This window comes from Felis catus, chromosome A2 (genome assembly GCF_018350175.1).
Source record: "Felis catus isolate Fca126 chromosome A2, F.catus_Fca126_mat1.0, whole genome shotgun sequence".
Classification (NCBI taxonomy): Eukaryota; Metazoa; Chordata; class Mammalia; order Carnivora; family Felidae; genus Felis; species Felis catus.
The window spans coordinates 58,341,945-58,354,554 of NC_058369.1; the positions used below are offsets into that span (position 1 = coordinate 58,341,945).

The 12,610-nt window shown below is 42.4% G+C and overlaps 1 protein-coding gene across 3 annotated transcripts in view; it reads left to right on the top strand.

Annotated features, from left to right (window-relative positions):
• MGLL (monoglyceride lipase) overlaps positions 1 to 12,610 on the top strand; it is a 248,328-nt gene that overhangs the window by 81,465 nt on the left and 154,253 nt on the right. The window contains exon 1 of one of the 3 annotated variants that reach the window (XM_023250085.2): positions 4,495 to 4,636. The exons of 1 other annotated variant lie outside the window; for it this stretch is intronic. In XM_023250085.2, the coding sequence (XP_023105853.2) occupies positions 4,601 to 4,636 (36 nt within the window). In that variant the 5' untranslated portion in view covers positions 4,495 to 4,600. Of the gene's footprint in view, positions 1 to 4,494; positions 4,637 to 12,610 lie in introns of those variants that run through there. One more of the 3 variants, XM_023250083.2, reaches the window with a different exon arrangement.

Consider the following 12,610-nt stretch of genomic DNA (forward strand, 5'->3'; position numbering starts at 1 on the left):
CACTAAGGTCATTTGCTGAAATTCCTGAGAGGGATTTAAAAAAATTTTTTTTGATGTTTATTTATTTTTGAGCGAGTAAGACAGAGCATGAGTGGGGGAGGGGCAGAGAGAGAGGGAGACACAGAATCTGAAGCAGGCTCCAGGCTTGAGCTGTCAGCACAGAGCCTGATGCGTGGCTCAAACCCATGAGCCATGAGATCATGACCTGAGCCAAGGTCGGAAGCTCATCAAGGTCATACCGACTCACCCAGGTACCCCCCTGAGAGAGATTTTAAACTCATGAATATCCTCCTTTTCATTGACTGTCGCAAAGAAATACCAAAAGTATATAAAAGAAATACCAAATAGCCTCCAACTGGAAGAAAAGTGGATGGAGTATGTAGCTATGCAGCCCTGGGGAAGAGAAAAGGAAAATCTTTCTTAGTAGGACATCTCACACATCACCACGGATTATACAGGAGGCCAGAAGGGGCCATTTTCAGGATTCTTTGGCATTTTGCCCAAAACATGAAGAAAATGACTCAATGCCCATGAGAGTGGGACATATCTCTGTGAAGACGGTTGTCCCAGATACAAGACACCGAATGAATGTGCAGAAAAGAGAGCAACGGGCAGTGCCCTGGTAGGGGCTTCAGGCACCTGCAGCTGGGACAGCATTGCTTCCGACCCACACCACACGTGCCCTCAAGTGACACACAATTTAGTCTAAAACAACTCTTAGGCTATCAATTGTGGCTCACAGGGGAAGACCCAGGAGTGTCAGATCAGGTGGAGAAAACACTAAGGGGGACTTGTCCACACAATAGCAGAGAAAATAGAAGATCTGGACAGATGGGGACCATCATTAGTATGTGCAAGATGAAAAGAAATGGCGCACAGCTATGCAAGTTTGTAACAACAGAAATGCACAAAATATTGCATGGAAATAAAGAACCCAGTCTGGAAGAAAACATAATTTGAGAAACAGAAGAAAACTTCAAGGTGTTTTTCATGATGCAGATGAATTGAAAGAGGGTATGAATTCAATCAAACTAGCTCAATATTGAGGTAATAAAATAACAGAATGAAAAGGAAAGAGATGCGGAAAAGAGATGCGGAAAAGAGATCCAAACACTATGACAGATCTGATACATAATTTACAAGGAGCCAGAAATCAAATTCCTGATATAGAAAAAAAGTTTGAGATAATCACAGTAACTTCAAAGGAAAAATACAAAAGGACTAAAGCAATGAAGAAGGTGACAGATTTGCAGGAATGACAAAATGAGCCAACGTAAAGATAACGAGAGTCAAATACAGAACCCAAGACATTGACCAGATGAATGTTCATAAATATAATAGAGAAAAAAATCCCTCTAATGAAAGACCAATAACATCTTTGGCTCATAGGGGCACATATGGTCTAGAGGAAAATTCATACAGAACAATCAAAACCTTACACTTTGTGAAGTTACTGAACTTTGAGATGAAAGATGTAATTTTTCAGTCATCCAGATGGATGAACAAGTCATTTACAAGGGAGGACAGGACGTCAGTTTTGATTTCTCCTCCATAGCCTTCATTTCCAGTAAACACTGTAGTGATGTCACATTGGTGGTGTTCTGAGGGGTAGAAGGTGTGACCCAGGATGATGACAACCAGCCAAAGAGTTATTCTAGTAGAAAGGAAACAAGAAGTCCCACTCAGACATGAAAGAGTCCAAGAAATATTGCATTTGGCGTTTCTTGTAAAAAAAAAAAAAATGACAATAAATACAACCAATGATGAGATTAATTTTTTTCACTTTTATGCAGTAAAGAAAGAAAACTTTATTTTTATGTTTTATTTATATTTAAAATTTTAAGTTTTTAAAGAAGTTTTCATTTATTTTGGGAAAGAGAGGGTATGTGTGTGCACACGAGTGGGGGAAGGGCAGAGAGAGGAAGAGAGAGAGAATCCCAAGCAGGCTCTGCACTGTTACTGTCAGCATAGAGCCCGATGTGGAGCTTGAACTCAGGAACCGTGAGCTCACGACCTGAGCCGAAACCAGGAGTTTGGCACTCAACCAACTGTGTCACCCAGATAACCCTTTTTAATTTTTTTTTTTCTTGAGAGAGAGAGGGGGTGGGGAGAGGAGCAGAGGGAGAGAGAGAATCTTAAGCACGCCAGGCTCCATGCCTAGCGGGGAGCCTGACATGAGGCTCGATCTCACCACCGTGTTTCATGACCTGAGCCCAAATCAAGAGTCGGTTGCTTAACGGACTGAGCCACCCAAGCGCCCCTAAGGAAAACTTTAACAAATTTTTGAAATAAATATGAGAATGGCCAATTGAGTTTAGGAAAGACAACAACAAGAGGGGTGACTTACCCTGTGGAATACTGAAACACTGTAATGCAATTGCACGAAACAAAGCAACGTGGAGCCCAGGGAAGAACAGACAGCTATTTCACTGCAACTCAATGAAGTCCCTTCCCTGACTCACGCGTTTATGGGAATTGGTGTCTGTTAGATGTGGCATATAAAAACAGCAAGGTAATGTAATAAATTCCATTAGGTATTTGAGAAATAAGTTGAAAAGCTGTCTCACAAAATGTAACGCAGTTCATCTTTAATACTGTAAGAATTTAAGAGTTTAAAAAAAGGAATAATAAGAGGGAAAATCATAAGAAGATGAGGAAATTGTAGGTGATTTCTGGGTAGGGAAGGACTTTGTCATTCTGATACCTAAAGAAAAACAAATGAAAATTGCGGTAAGATTGACTACTTGACATTTTAAATGTTTCTATGTGACAAACCACCACACAATGATTAAAATCAAATGTGAACTGGGGAAAATTTGGCTGTCTGTGTATCTATCTATCTTCATAATAGGCAACTAATTTGTATCTTTAACATGTAAGAACTTTGCAGGAATGAATAGGAAATGAATGACATGAACAGAACAATAACAAAGATAAGAAACATTTAATTTCTTTTTAATGTTTATTTACTTTTGAGAGAGAGAGAGACAGAGTGTGAGCAGGGGAGGGGCAGAGAGAGAGGGAGACACAGAAACCGAAGCAGGCTCCAGGCTCCGAGCTGTCAGCACAGAGCCCGACATGGGGCTCAAACCCACGAACCGGCAGATCATGACCTGAGCCCAAGTAGGACGCCCAACCGACTGAGCCACCCAGGTGCCCACGTTTTCTACTTTTTAAATGTTTCTTGTCTTGAGGCACCTGGGTGGCTCAGTCAGTAAGCGTCTAACTTCAGCTCGGGTCATGATCTCACAGTTTGTGAGTTCGAGCCCCGTGTCGGGTTCTGTGCTCACAGCTCGGAGCCTGGAACCTGCTTCGGATTCTGTGTCTCCCTCTCTCGCTGTGCCCCTCCCTCATTCATGCTCTCTCTCTCTCTCTCTCTCTCTCTCTCTCTCTTTCTCTTTCTCAAAAGTAAACGTTAAAAAAATAAAAAGTAGAAAATGAAGCAAATATTTCCTTTTATTTGTAGACAAATGTAATTTTCAAACTGTGGCATGTCAGGGTTCTTTCTACTTATATTAAGTAGAAAAAATTTCAAATTGTATAAAACTCAAGGTAGGTGAAGTTTCAGGTAGTGGGTACTTTCCTATACTATTGTGGAACTGTAAAGTAGTACCATATTTTTTTATGGTTGGAGCTTAATATTTTGGGTGGAACTGACTATATTATTCTTTATTCTTTTTCTTTTTAAGTTTATTTATTTAATTTGACAGAGAGAGAGTGGGGGAGGGGCAGAGGGAGAGGGAGAATCCCAGGCAGGTTCCATGCTATCAGTGCAAAGTGTAACATAGGGTTCGATCTCAGGAACCACAAGCTCACGAGCTCACGACCTCAGCTGGAGTGGGACACTTAACCGACTGAGCCACTCAGGCGCCCCTATTCTTTTTTCTTAATTGAAGCATAGTTCACATACAAAAGTTGAAACAATATTAGTTTCAAGTGCACAGCATAGTGATTTGACGATCCTGTGTATCACGAAATGCTTACCATGGTAATTGGAGTCACTGCCACTATACAACTTTATTATAATACATTATAATATGCTGTACAATATGCTGTAGTCTTTAACTCCATGACTTATGTATTTCATAACTGGCAGTCTGTACCTAGGATGGGCTAAGTACAGTTTTTAGGACAACTTGGCAGTTTATTATATTAAAACCTTAAAAACACACAGACCCTTTTACCCAATAATTTTTTCCTTTAGGATTTATTCTGCAGAAAGAGTTGAATCCTGTGCAAAAAAAAAAAAAAAAAAATTAGCAGCATTGTTCAGGATAATTGAGAACTTCTCCCCAACTGTTTCATAAAAATTTCTCACCCCACCCCTCTACTTGCCACCATGAGAGATGAGGAAATTTATACTTAAATTTCCCCTCCATTTATCCCTTATCCTATAATTTTGTGTAAGTCCTATTATTTTTAGGTTGCCAAGGCTTACATTATTTACATCTGTTTTATCATTGTGAGTAAGTCTTCCATGTTCTGATTCTAAAAATGGAAGGCCAATAGACTTCATTTACCACATGATGATCATGTAAGTGTTCCTTCTGGAATTTTGAGAAAGCACCACAGGCAGGGATTTTCATCTGCTTGAACATGGATGCGGCCCAAAAGCGTAGAGGAGGACAGCGCCTTGGTAAGCATTGAATAAATATTTAAATACGTATTTGTTGAATAAGTGAGACTATTCAGTGGTATGATTGGATTCACAGAGAAGAGAATGTCATTCTTTGTCATTAGAAATGCGGCTGGAGAGGCCAGAATGTAGCTCAGTTCTTCCGAGAGAGCTAAGGAAGTGACCTGGGAACTTGCTTTAAATATAGCGTCTCGGGTCGCCTGGGTGGCTCAGTCAGTTGGGCGTCCGACTTCGGCTCAGGTCATGATCTCGCAGTCTGTGAGTTCGAGCCCCGCGTCGGGCTCTGGGCTGACAGCTCAGAGCCTGGAGCCTGTTTTGGATTCTGTGTCTCCCTCTCTCTCTGACCCTCCCCTGCTCATGCTCTTTCTCTGTCTCAAAAATAAATAAATGTTAAAAAATTAAAAAAAAAAAATACAGCGTCTTGCATCAGGATCTGCGAAGAGCACGTGGGAATTCGCATCTTTAAGATGCACTCAGTGTGGTCCTCCTACACGTCCCTGATGGAGAATCATCACCCTGTTGGATCCTTTTTCTTTTCATTTTGGCCTCATTCGTTCTTTCTGGGCCACATACAGATGCCACAATATGCTGTATCCTATGTGGTCTTTTTATTAGAGCCTTTTTGCTAGAATTCCTAGGATAGATTTAAAAAAAAAAAAAAACAGACTACGGCCAATAAATTATGAGTTCTTGTTTTTTTTTTTACATGTCTTTCTCTTACCTTCACGTTGATATAAGGTGTGGGTGGGTCTAGAATTCTAGGTTCCAAAGTCTTCACCCAGAATTCTGAAGCATGGCCCCATGACAGTCTTGGGTCCAGTATTGCCAGTGAAAAGTCTGGTGGAAAAGCCTAATTCCCTTACCTTCTACAAAGCCTGCTTTATCTCTCAGGGTTTTAGGATCTCTTCTTGACCTTACCTCTGAATTTTCACTGGAATATGTTTGCTTGTGAGTTTCAGATAAAATGAAATCCTGCTGGGCCCTCAGTGATTTCTTAGCTTGAGGACCGTCTTCCTTAGAGCTCTGGGCTGAAGGAGAGGTGGTGATGCTACCACACCCTCTAGGTTAGAGGTCGGCAAACCTTTTCTGGAAAAGTGAGCATTTTAGATAGGGAGCATTGAAGGCTTTGCAGGCCACGTTTCAGCCTTTGCTGAAATGACTCTACTCCGCCATTGAGAAATGTGAATGAATGACTATGGCTGTCTCCCAGTGAAGCTTTACTTGTGCACCCTGAAATGTGAGTTTTGTATGTTTTCACGCCGCAAAATATTATTCTCGTTTGGATTTTTTCCAACCATTGAAGAGTGATCCAGAGCGTTCAGGCTACACAAAAACAGGCAGAGTTGGGTTTGGTCCTCAGACCTAATTTTGCTTACCCCTGCTCTAGGCCAATGGAGAAAGCACAATATAGTATTTTTCCCAGTTTGAGAGGCTCTCCAGTGTATTTATTGTGTTTATTCTGTATGTTCTTTTTTTTCCCTGCCATTAACATCCCCTTTCCTAACCGGAGGTACTTTGATTCCCAGAAAACAGACTGCCTTTCAAAGGATAAGCCAGCTTGTTGTTGGGGTTGTTTTGGTAACTCCAGGGGAAGGACCGTGTATGAATATGGATTCACCTCAGGCAGACCTGGGTCCTGACTTTACAGAATTATATAAATGATTACAACAAACCAAAGAAGATAAAGATGTAACTGTATGCTGGTCCCAGGTAGTAAATTAGTACATCAGAAACACATCTCCACGGGGTCAACATTTTCTTTTTTTTTCTTCTCTTTTTTACATTTTCCTGATGAAGTTGATCTAGTTACCATTCCCACTTCCCAGAAGGTGCCCCTGGGCCAAGCAGCATTTACACTTATTGTTTTAAAAATTATTTTCTCTCTGTTGTGGTTTCTTTCCATTTCTTCTAGAATTCCTAATGGTTGAGTGTTAAACCTTGCATCTATCTTCTATGTCTCTGAATTTTTCTCTCTCTCTCATCTTTTCCATCTTGTCTTTTTGCTCTACACCTTAGATCTATTTGGTTTCATTTTCCAGATCACTAACGTGGTGTTTCTGTATGTCCATGACGTTCTCTGTACTCAAGGAATGTCTTATTTCAGTAAGCACGTTCTAGTTTCCAAGAACTTTGAGGCTCCTATTACTCCTTTTACACAGCAATAAATAAAGCTGTGTGCAGTAAGTGGAACAGCTTATATTGTAAGTATGTCCGCACTGTGGTCTCTAAATACCGTTCCCACAAAAAGGAAAGCAGGCTTCTTGGAGGAAGGGTTAATTCCAGGTCTGGACCAAGAAATATGCAAGATGAACTGCAACCGCTCATTGGACGGAATAGCCAGGGAAAGTCATAATGAGGACTGAGGTTGTGTGTGAAGGGCTCCAGAGCCAACCTGGAGAGGCTCCCACAGGCCAAACATGGGACAGTTGGAGCATCAACAGTGGTAATAACTATGATGGATGGAAACACAAAATATGTTAAAAGAAATGAGCTCATAATGGCAAAAATACAATATCTCCCTTTGGAGTATCCTAGGGAACCAATCATTATTTTTTTAAAGTGGCAGTAGAGGAAAAGAAACAGGCACTTGTCTTTGTTACATAAACTGCTCTTCTGGTTAACAGAATAGATGATTCAGGGAAGTGTCTTGTTATGGGTGTATTTCAGCAAATAAATGAAGAAGGGATCGGTAGAGTTTGAAAGACATCATTTTGCAACATCTAGCAACATCTAACATGGATTTAGGCAGTGATCATTAACAGCTGCCAACATCACAAAAAGAGAGACAAGCAGACACGAAGGGCCTCTTGAAGGAAGTTCACAACGCTTCCTATGAAGTTGTTTTGCCTCCCATCCACCCCATTCAAAATCAAATCAGAATCTGATAATGTCTCTAAATCTAACTACCAATTTACAGAAGAAACAGACAACAGAAGAACACGTTAAGAGACACCATGGACACACTCAGCAGAATCCAGACTGGGGGGGATTCTGCTAGACCAACAGCTCAATTGATTCTTCAAAAATTAATTTCAAGGGAAAGAAGAAACAGTGACTGAGGCTGAACCTACAGATTAAAAGGGACTTAAGAGGCATATTAACTAATCATGATGTGTGTTCAGGGAAATTTGAATGCTGATTGGTTATTGGATGATATTAAGGAAATGTTAATTTTGCATATGTGATGATGGTATTGTGATTATATATTTTTTCTAAATGTTTATTTTCAAGAGAGAGAGAGAGCGAGAGAGCGAGAGAGTGAGCACAAGTGGAGGAGGAGCAGAGTGAGAGGGAGACAGAGGATCCAAAATGGGCTCTGTGCTGACAGCAGAGAGCCCCATGTGGTGCCCAAACCCACAAAATGTGAGATCATGACCTGAGCCAAAGTCGGACGCTTAACTGACTGAGCCACCCAGGTGCCCCTGTAATTATGTTTTTTAAAAGAGAGATACAAACGGGCGCCTGGGTGGCTCAGTCAGTTGAGCATCCAGCTTTGGCTCAGGTCATGATCTCACAGTTCATGGGTTTGAGCCCCGCATCGGGCTCTGTGCTGATAGCTCAGAGCCTGGAGCCTGTTCCAGATTCTCCATCTCCCTCTCTCTCTGCCCCTCCCCCACTCACGCTCTGTCTCCCTGTGTCTCAAAAATAAATAAACATTAAAAAAAATTAATTAAAAAAAAAGAGAGATACAAACAGAATCTTTTACCTAAGACTACTGGGCTGTTTATGAATGAAAGCTGTGATGAGTGGAATGTGCTTTAAAATAATGTGGGATGGGAGCTGATGGGATTATACACAGACGAAAATTGGCCATGCGTTAGTAATGGGTGCATTTGAGTAATCGGTATATGCGGTTCACTATATAATCTCTCTACTTATGTCAGTGTTTGAAATTCCCCAAATGAAAAGTTTAAAAAGCAAAGTGAAAAGACAGATGATAAATTTGTGGAAATATTTTCATCATACATCACAGACACAGAGTTAATCTGGTTACTGTATGGAGTGGCTAGGAATCTGGCACAAAAGGAGGTAACAACCCAATAAAAAAGAAAAACAATTAAAAATTGCCAGTTCACCAAAAAAGGAATCTAAAATGGCCTTAGAATGTAAGAAATACGCTCACCCTCACTTAGAAGGGAAATGAGAATGAAACTGTATGAAGAAAGCATCTCTTACCCATTGGATAGGCAAAAATCCCAAAGATTAACAACATAGTCTGTTGGTGAGGCTCTGAAGGAAAAGAGCCCTCTCATACAATGTTGGGGGAAGTTGCAAAATGATGTAGCCCCCAAGGAGAGCCTTTGGCAATATCTCTCAGGATTACAAATGCCTTTCACCTTTGGCCAAGCAATCCCATATCTATGATCATACCATATAGACATGCCCAACAACCTATGAAGTGGAGCTTAGTTTATAAAGTGACAAATTGGAAAAGCAACCCAAGTGTTTGTGCATGGAGGACTGATCAGGTACACCACAGTATATCCTCTGAATGAAGTAATGTAGCCATGAAAAAAATGAAAAAAAAAAAACTCTATGTATTGATGGGGAAAGGTCTCCAAGGGCACATTACTGAGTGGAAAAAAAGCTGAAGGGTATTGTAGTGGCAGGGGTTGAATTGTGTCCCCTGAGAATTCCTGTGTTGACGCCCTAACCCTCAGAATGTCACCTTATTTAGAGATTAGGTCTTTAAAGAGGTAACCGAGTGCAGACGAGGTCATTAGGATAAGCCCTAACCCAATTTGACTGGCGAAATACTTGCAAAAGGGGAAATCTGGAGGCAGACGTGCACATGGGAGGAGCGCCATAAGAGAGCACTGACCCTGCCATCACCTTGATTTCAGACTCCAGAACAGAGAGGGTAGATTTCTGTCATTTAAGCCACCTGGTTTGTTACGGCAGCCCTAGGAATCTAACCCATGTAGTATGCCACATTCCACGTGAGACAGGAAGGAGAATAAGTATATTTTGTCATATTTGGTTGCATTTGCACATAAAGTAAGGCTGAAGGGCAAGGATGGGAGTGAAACTTCTCAACATATCCCTTCCCATTTTTTCTTTGAGTTTTGAATCATGCAAATATAGTACACACTTTAAAAGCTAAAAATTAGAATAAACGTGAGATTTATATTGTGTTTTTCTCTTTTTAATGTCTATTTTTTGAGAGAGAGAGAGAGCGTGAAGGGGAGGGAGAAGCAGAGAGAGAGAGAGAGGGAGACACAGAGTCTGAGTTGTCAGCACAGAGCCCACGTAGGGCTCGAACTCACGAACCGCAAAATCATGACCCGAGCCGAAGTCAGATGCCTAACTGACTGAGCCACCCAGGCGCCCCTGTACTGTGTTTTTCTTTAATGTTCTGAGTCATCTCTGATTCCTTCAAGTTCCTGTCCGTCTTTCTCTTACTTGGTGGCAGTTTTCCTCAAATGTCTGGTGACCATTCGTTGCCACGTGTGTTTAATTAAGGAAAGACGGTCCTGGCTGGTGTCGGTTTCTGTGCCGTGGGTCTCTGTTTTCCCCAGTGCTGGCTCCCCTGCTGGCAGGTTGTGTGTGAGCCGGGAGTGGAAGCCTACAGTGGGGAGAGGTCCCTGCGTGGTACAGGTCAGGGAGCTGGCTGGCTGACTGGGAGCCCACGGCCGCATGGCAAGCAGAGCTGTGTTCTGCTCTATCCCGGTCCTGGGCTGAGGGACTTCTCTTTCCCTCCTGTATCCTCCCCTGTGTCTGCCTGTGCTCCACTCTGCTTCCCTTGCCAAGGACCTCAGCTGAGGCCTTGCCCTTTCTTTGGAGTGCCTTCGCTGCTGCCAGGAACTGTTTGACAGAGACAGGGGGACTCAGATTTTCCCAGTGGTCTGGATGTGACTTAGATGCCCAAGAGTGGCTCCTGTCTCTGTACCTGCAGGTACCCATCAGGGGGCTTCTCCAGGGCTCCCCTGGGAAGAAGGCCTTTACCCTCCGCCCTGATTTCTCTATCCATCAGACTCCAACTGCTTTCTCCCTCCCTAAAATGCCTCTGAAATCCTGGTCTACAGGGGGCACCCTTTGTTGCCTTCCAATGTTATTATAGCTTTCAAAAACAGAAAGAATAGTTGTTTTCTCCCATCCTTACAAAGTCTGTTGGGAAGCAGGGGTGGCAGGTGTGTATGCTCCTGAAACAGGTCCCGGGGACCTCGCTGTTGCAGCATCGTCGTTATCTCCACTTGTCAAGTCAAGAGTACACAAGTTCATTATACTCATTTCAGAAGACAGGGAAATATAATACATTTAAGTAAGGTGTCAGAATCCATCAGTATTCAAGAAAAAAAATTGACCTATATATTTCCAGCAGAGAGGGATTGTCTGAAGGAAATTGGTTTTCCACTAAGGAAAGGCTGGAGGTGCGTAAAGTGGGGGTGGGGTGGGGGGAGGTGTTGGTGCCGAGAGACCAGGGCGTAAATGAATGTGCTGATGCCCCCGTTGGTGTCCACCACGCCGTCACTGTGGAGTGGGTGTGTTGCTCGTCTCTGTAGATGCTGGGCTCCCTTTGCTGCTGCAAACAGCCGGAACCTGCCTGTGGCATCTGGGTGGCATGGGTGCCTGGAAAAGCCCAGCTGGATCCCTGCTATCAGGGCATCTGCACCAGGGTGTTTCTCGCTTCCTTCCCAAACTGCATAATGAAGAAAAAGAAAGGATGAAATTGAAACATTCATGGACACAACTAAGTTATGGGGGAATTGACAAGACATTCCTGGAGGTTCAGCAAACAGCTCAGGAGCCAGACTGCCTGGTTCAATCTCTGCCACTTAGCAGGGCAGGGATGGCTGTGCCTCAGTTTCCCCACTGGGGGAGTGATAAGAGCAGCACCTCATGCGGTTTTTGTAACGATAAATGAGTTAATGCATGCATGGTCCTCAGAACAGTGCCTGGAACAGTCGTCCTTTGTGAACACTAGGGCACTCAAAGAAGTGACTCTGTTTTAAAAATGCTCTTCTCATTTGGTGGAACTGGACTTTATGGAAGGATATTTTAAAAAAATTTTAATGTTCATTTATTATTTTTAAGAGACAGTACAAGTGGGAGAGGGACAGAGAGAGAGGGAGACACAGAATCTGAAGCAGGCTCCAGGCTTTGAGCTGTCAGCACAAAGCCTGATGCGGGGCTCAAACTCATGAACTTGGAGATTATGACCTGAGCCGAAGTCGGACACATAACCGACTGAGCCACCCAGGTGCCCCTATGGAGGGATATTTTTATACCCTTTAGTGAAGGAGTTCATGTTTCCAAAATCCACAAATCACTGGAAGTTTCTGAGCAGAGAACCATGTGATATGAAGTGTGTGTGACTTAATTGTACCACAGATCATGACCTTTAACCATTTTGAATAACTAGTTTACCCCAAATACATTTTTGTCACAAGGGCTCTTAATATAAAAATATTAAGTATTTAAACTTAATTTTTACTTCTACCCATCTCTCAATAAACGTGAAAAATATAGACTAAGGAGAAAAAGGAGCAGGAGTGGTGAAGGTTTTATGACAGCTGATTGACTATTATTGAGTTTGGAATTTGAAAACTTGAGTTGGAGTCGCCATCTTGCCTCTCACCAGCTGTGTTACTCTGAGTCATGTAAATATTGCCTCATTTTATCTTCTTTCCAAAAAAGCGAGGGGGTACTGGACCAGGTACAGTCCAACCTAACAAGCCCTCCTAACCTTGTTAGGTTACAGTTCTATGTTAAACTATTATGGATTGAGATTGAATTGATTCAACCATGACATACGACCCCATACATGTGTAATCAGATTGCCCACTGATTAAATAAAGACCATGTGAGGGTAGGAGTCTTATAATTAGTACACTTCGTTTTCATACAAGGTATAGTATAGGGGTGCCTGGGTGGTTCAGTCGGTTAAGCGTCCGACTCTTGATTTTGATCATGATCTCACAGTTCGTGGGAGCTTGCTTGGAATTCTCTCTCCCTCTCTCTCTCTGCCCCTCC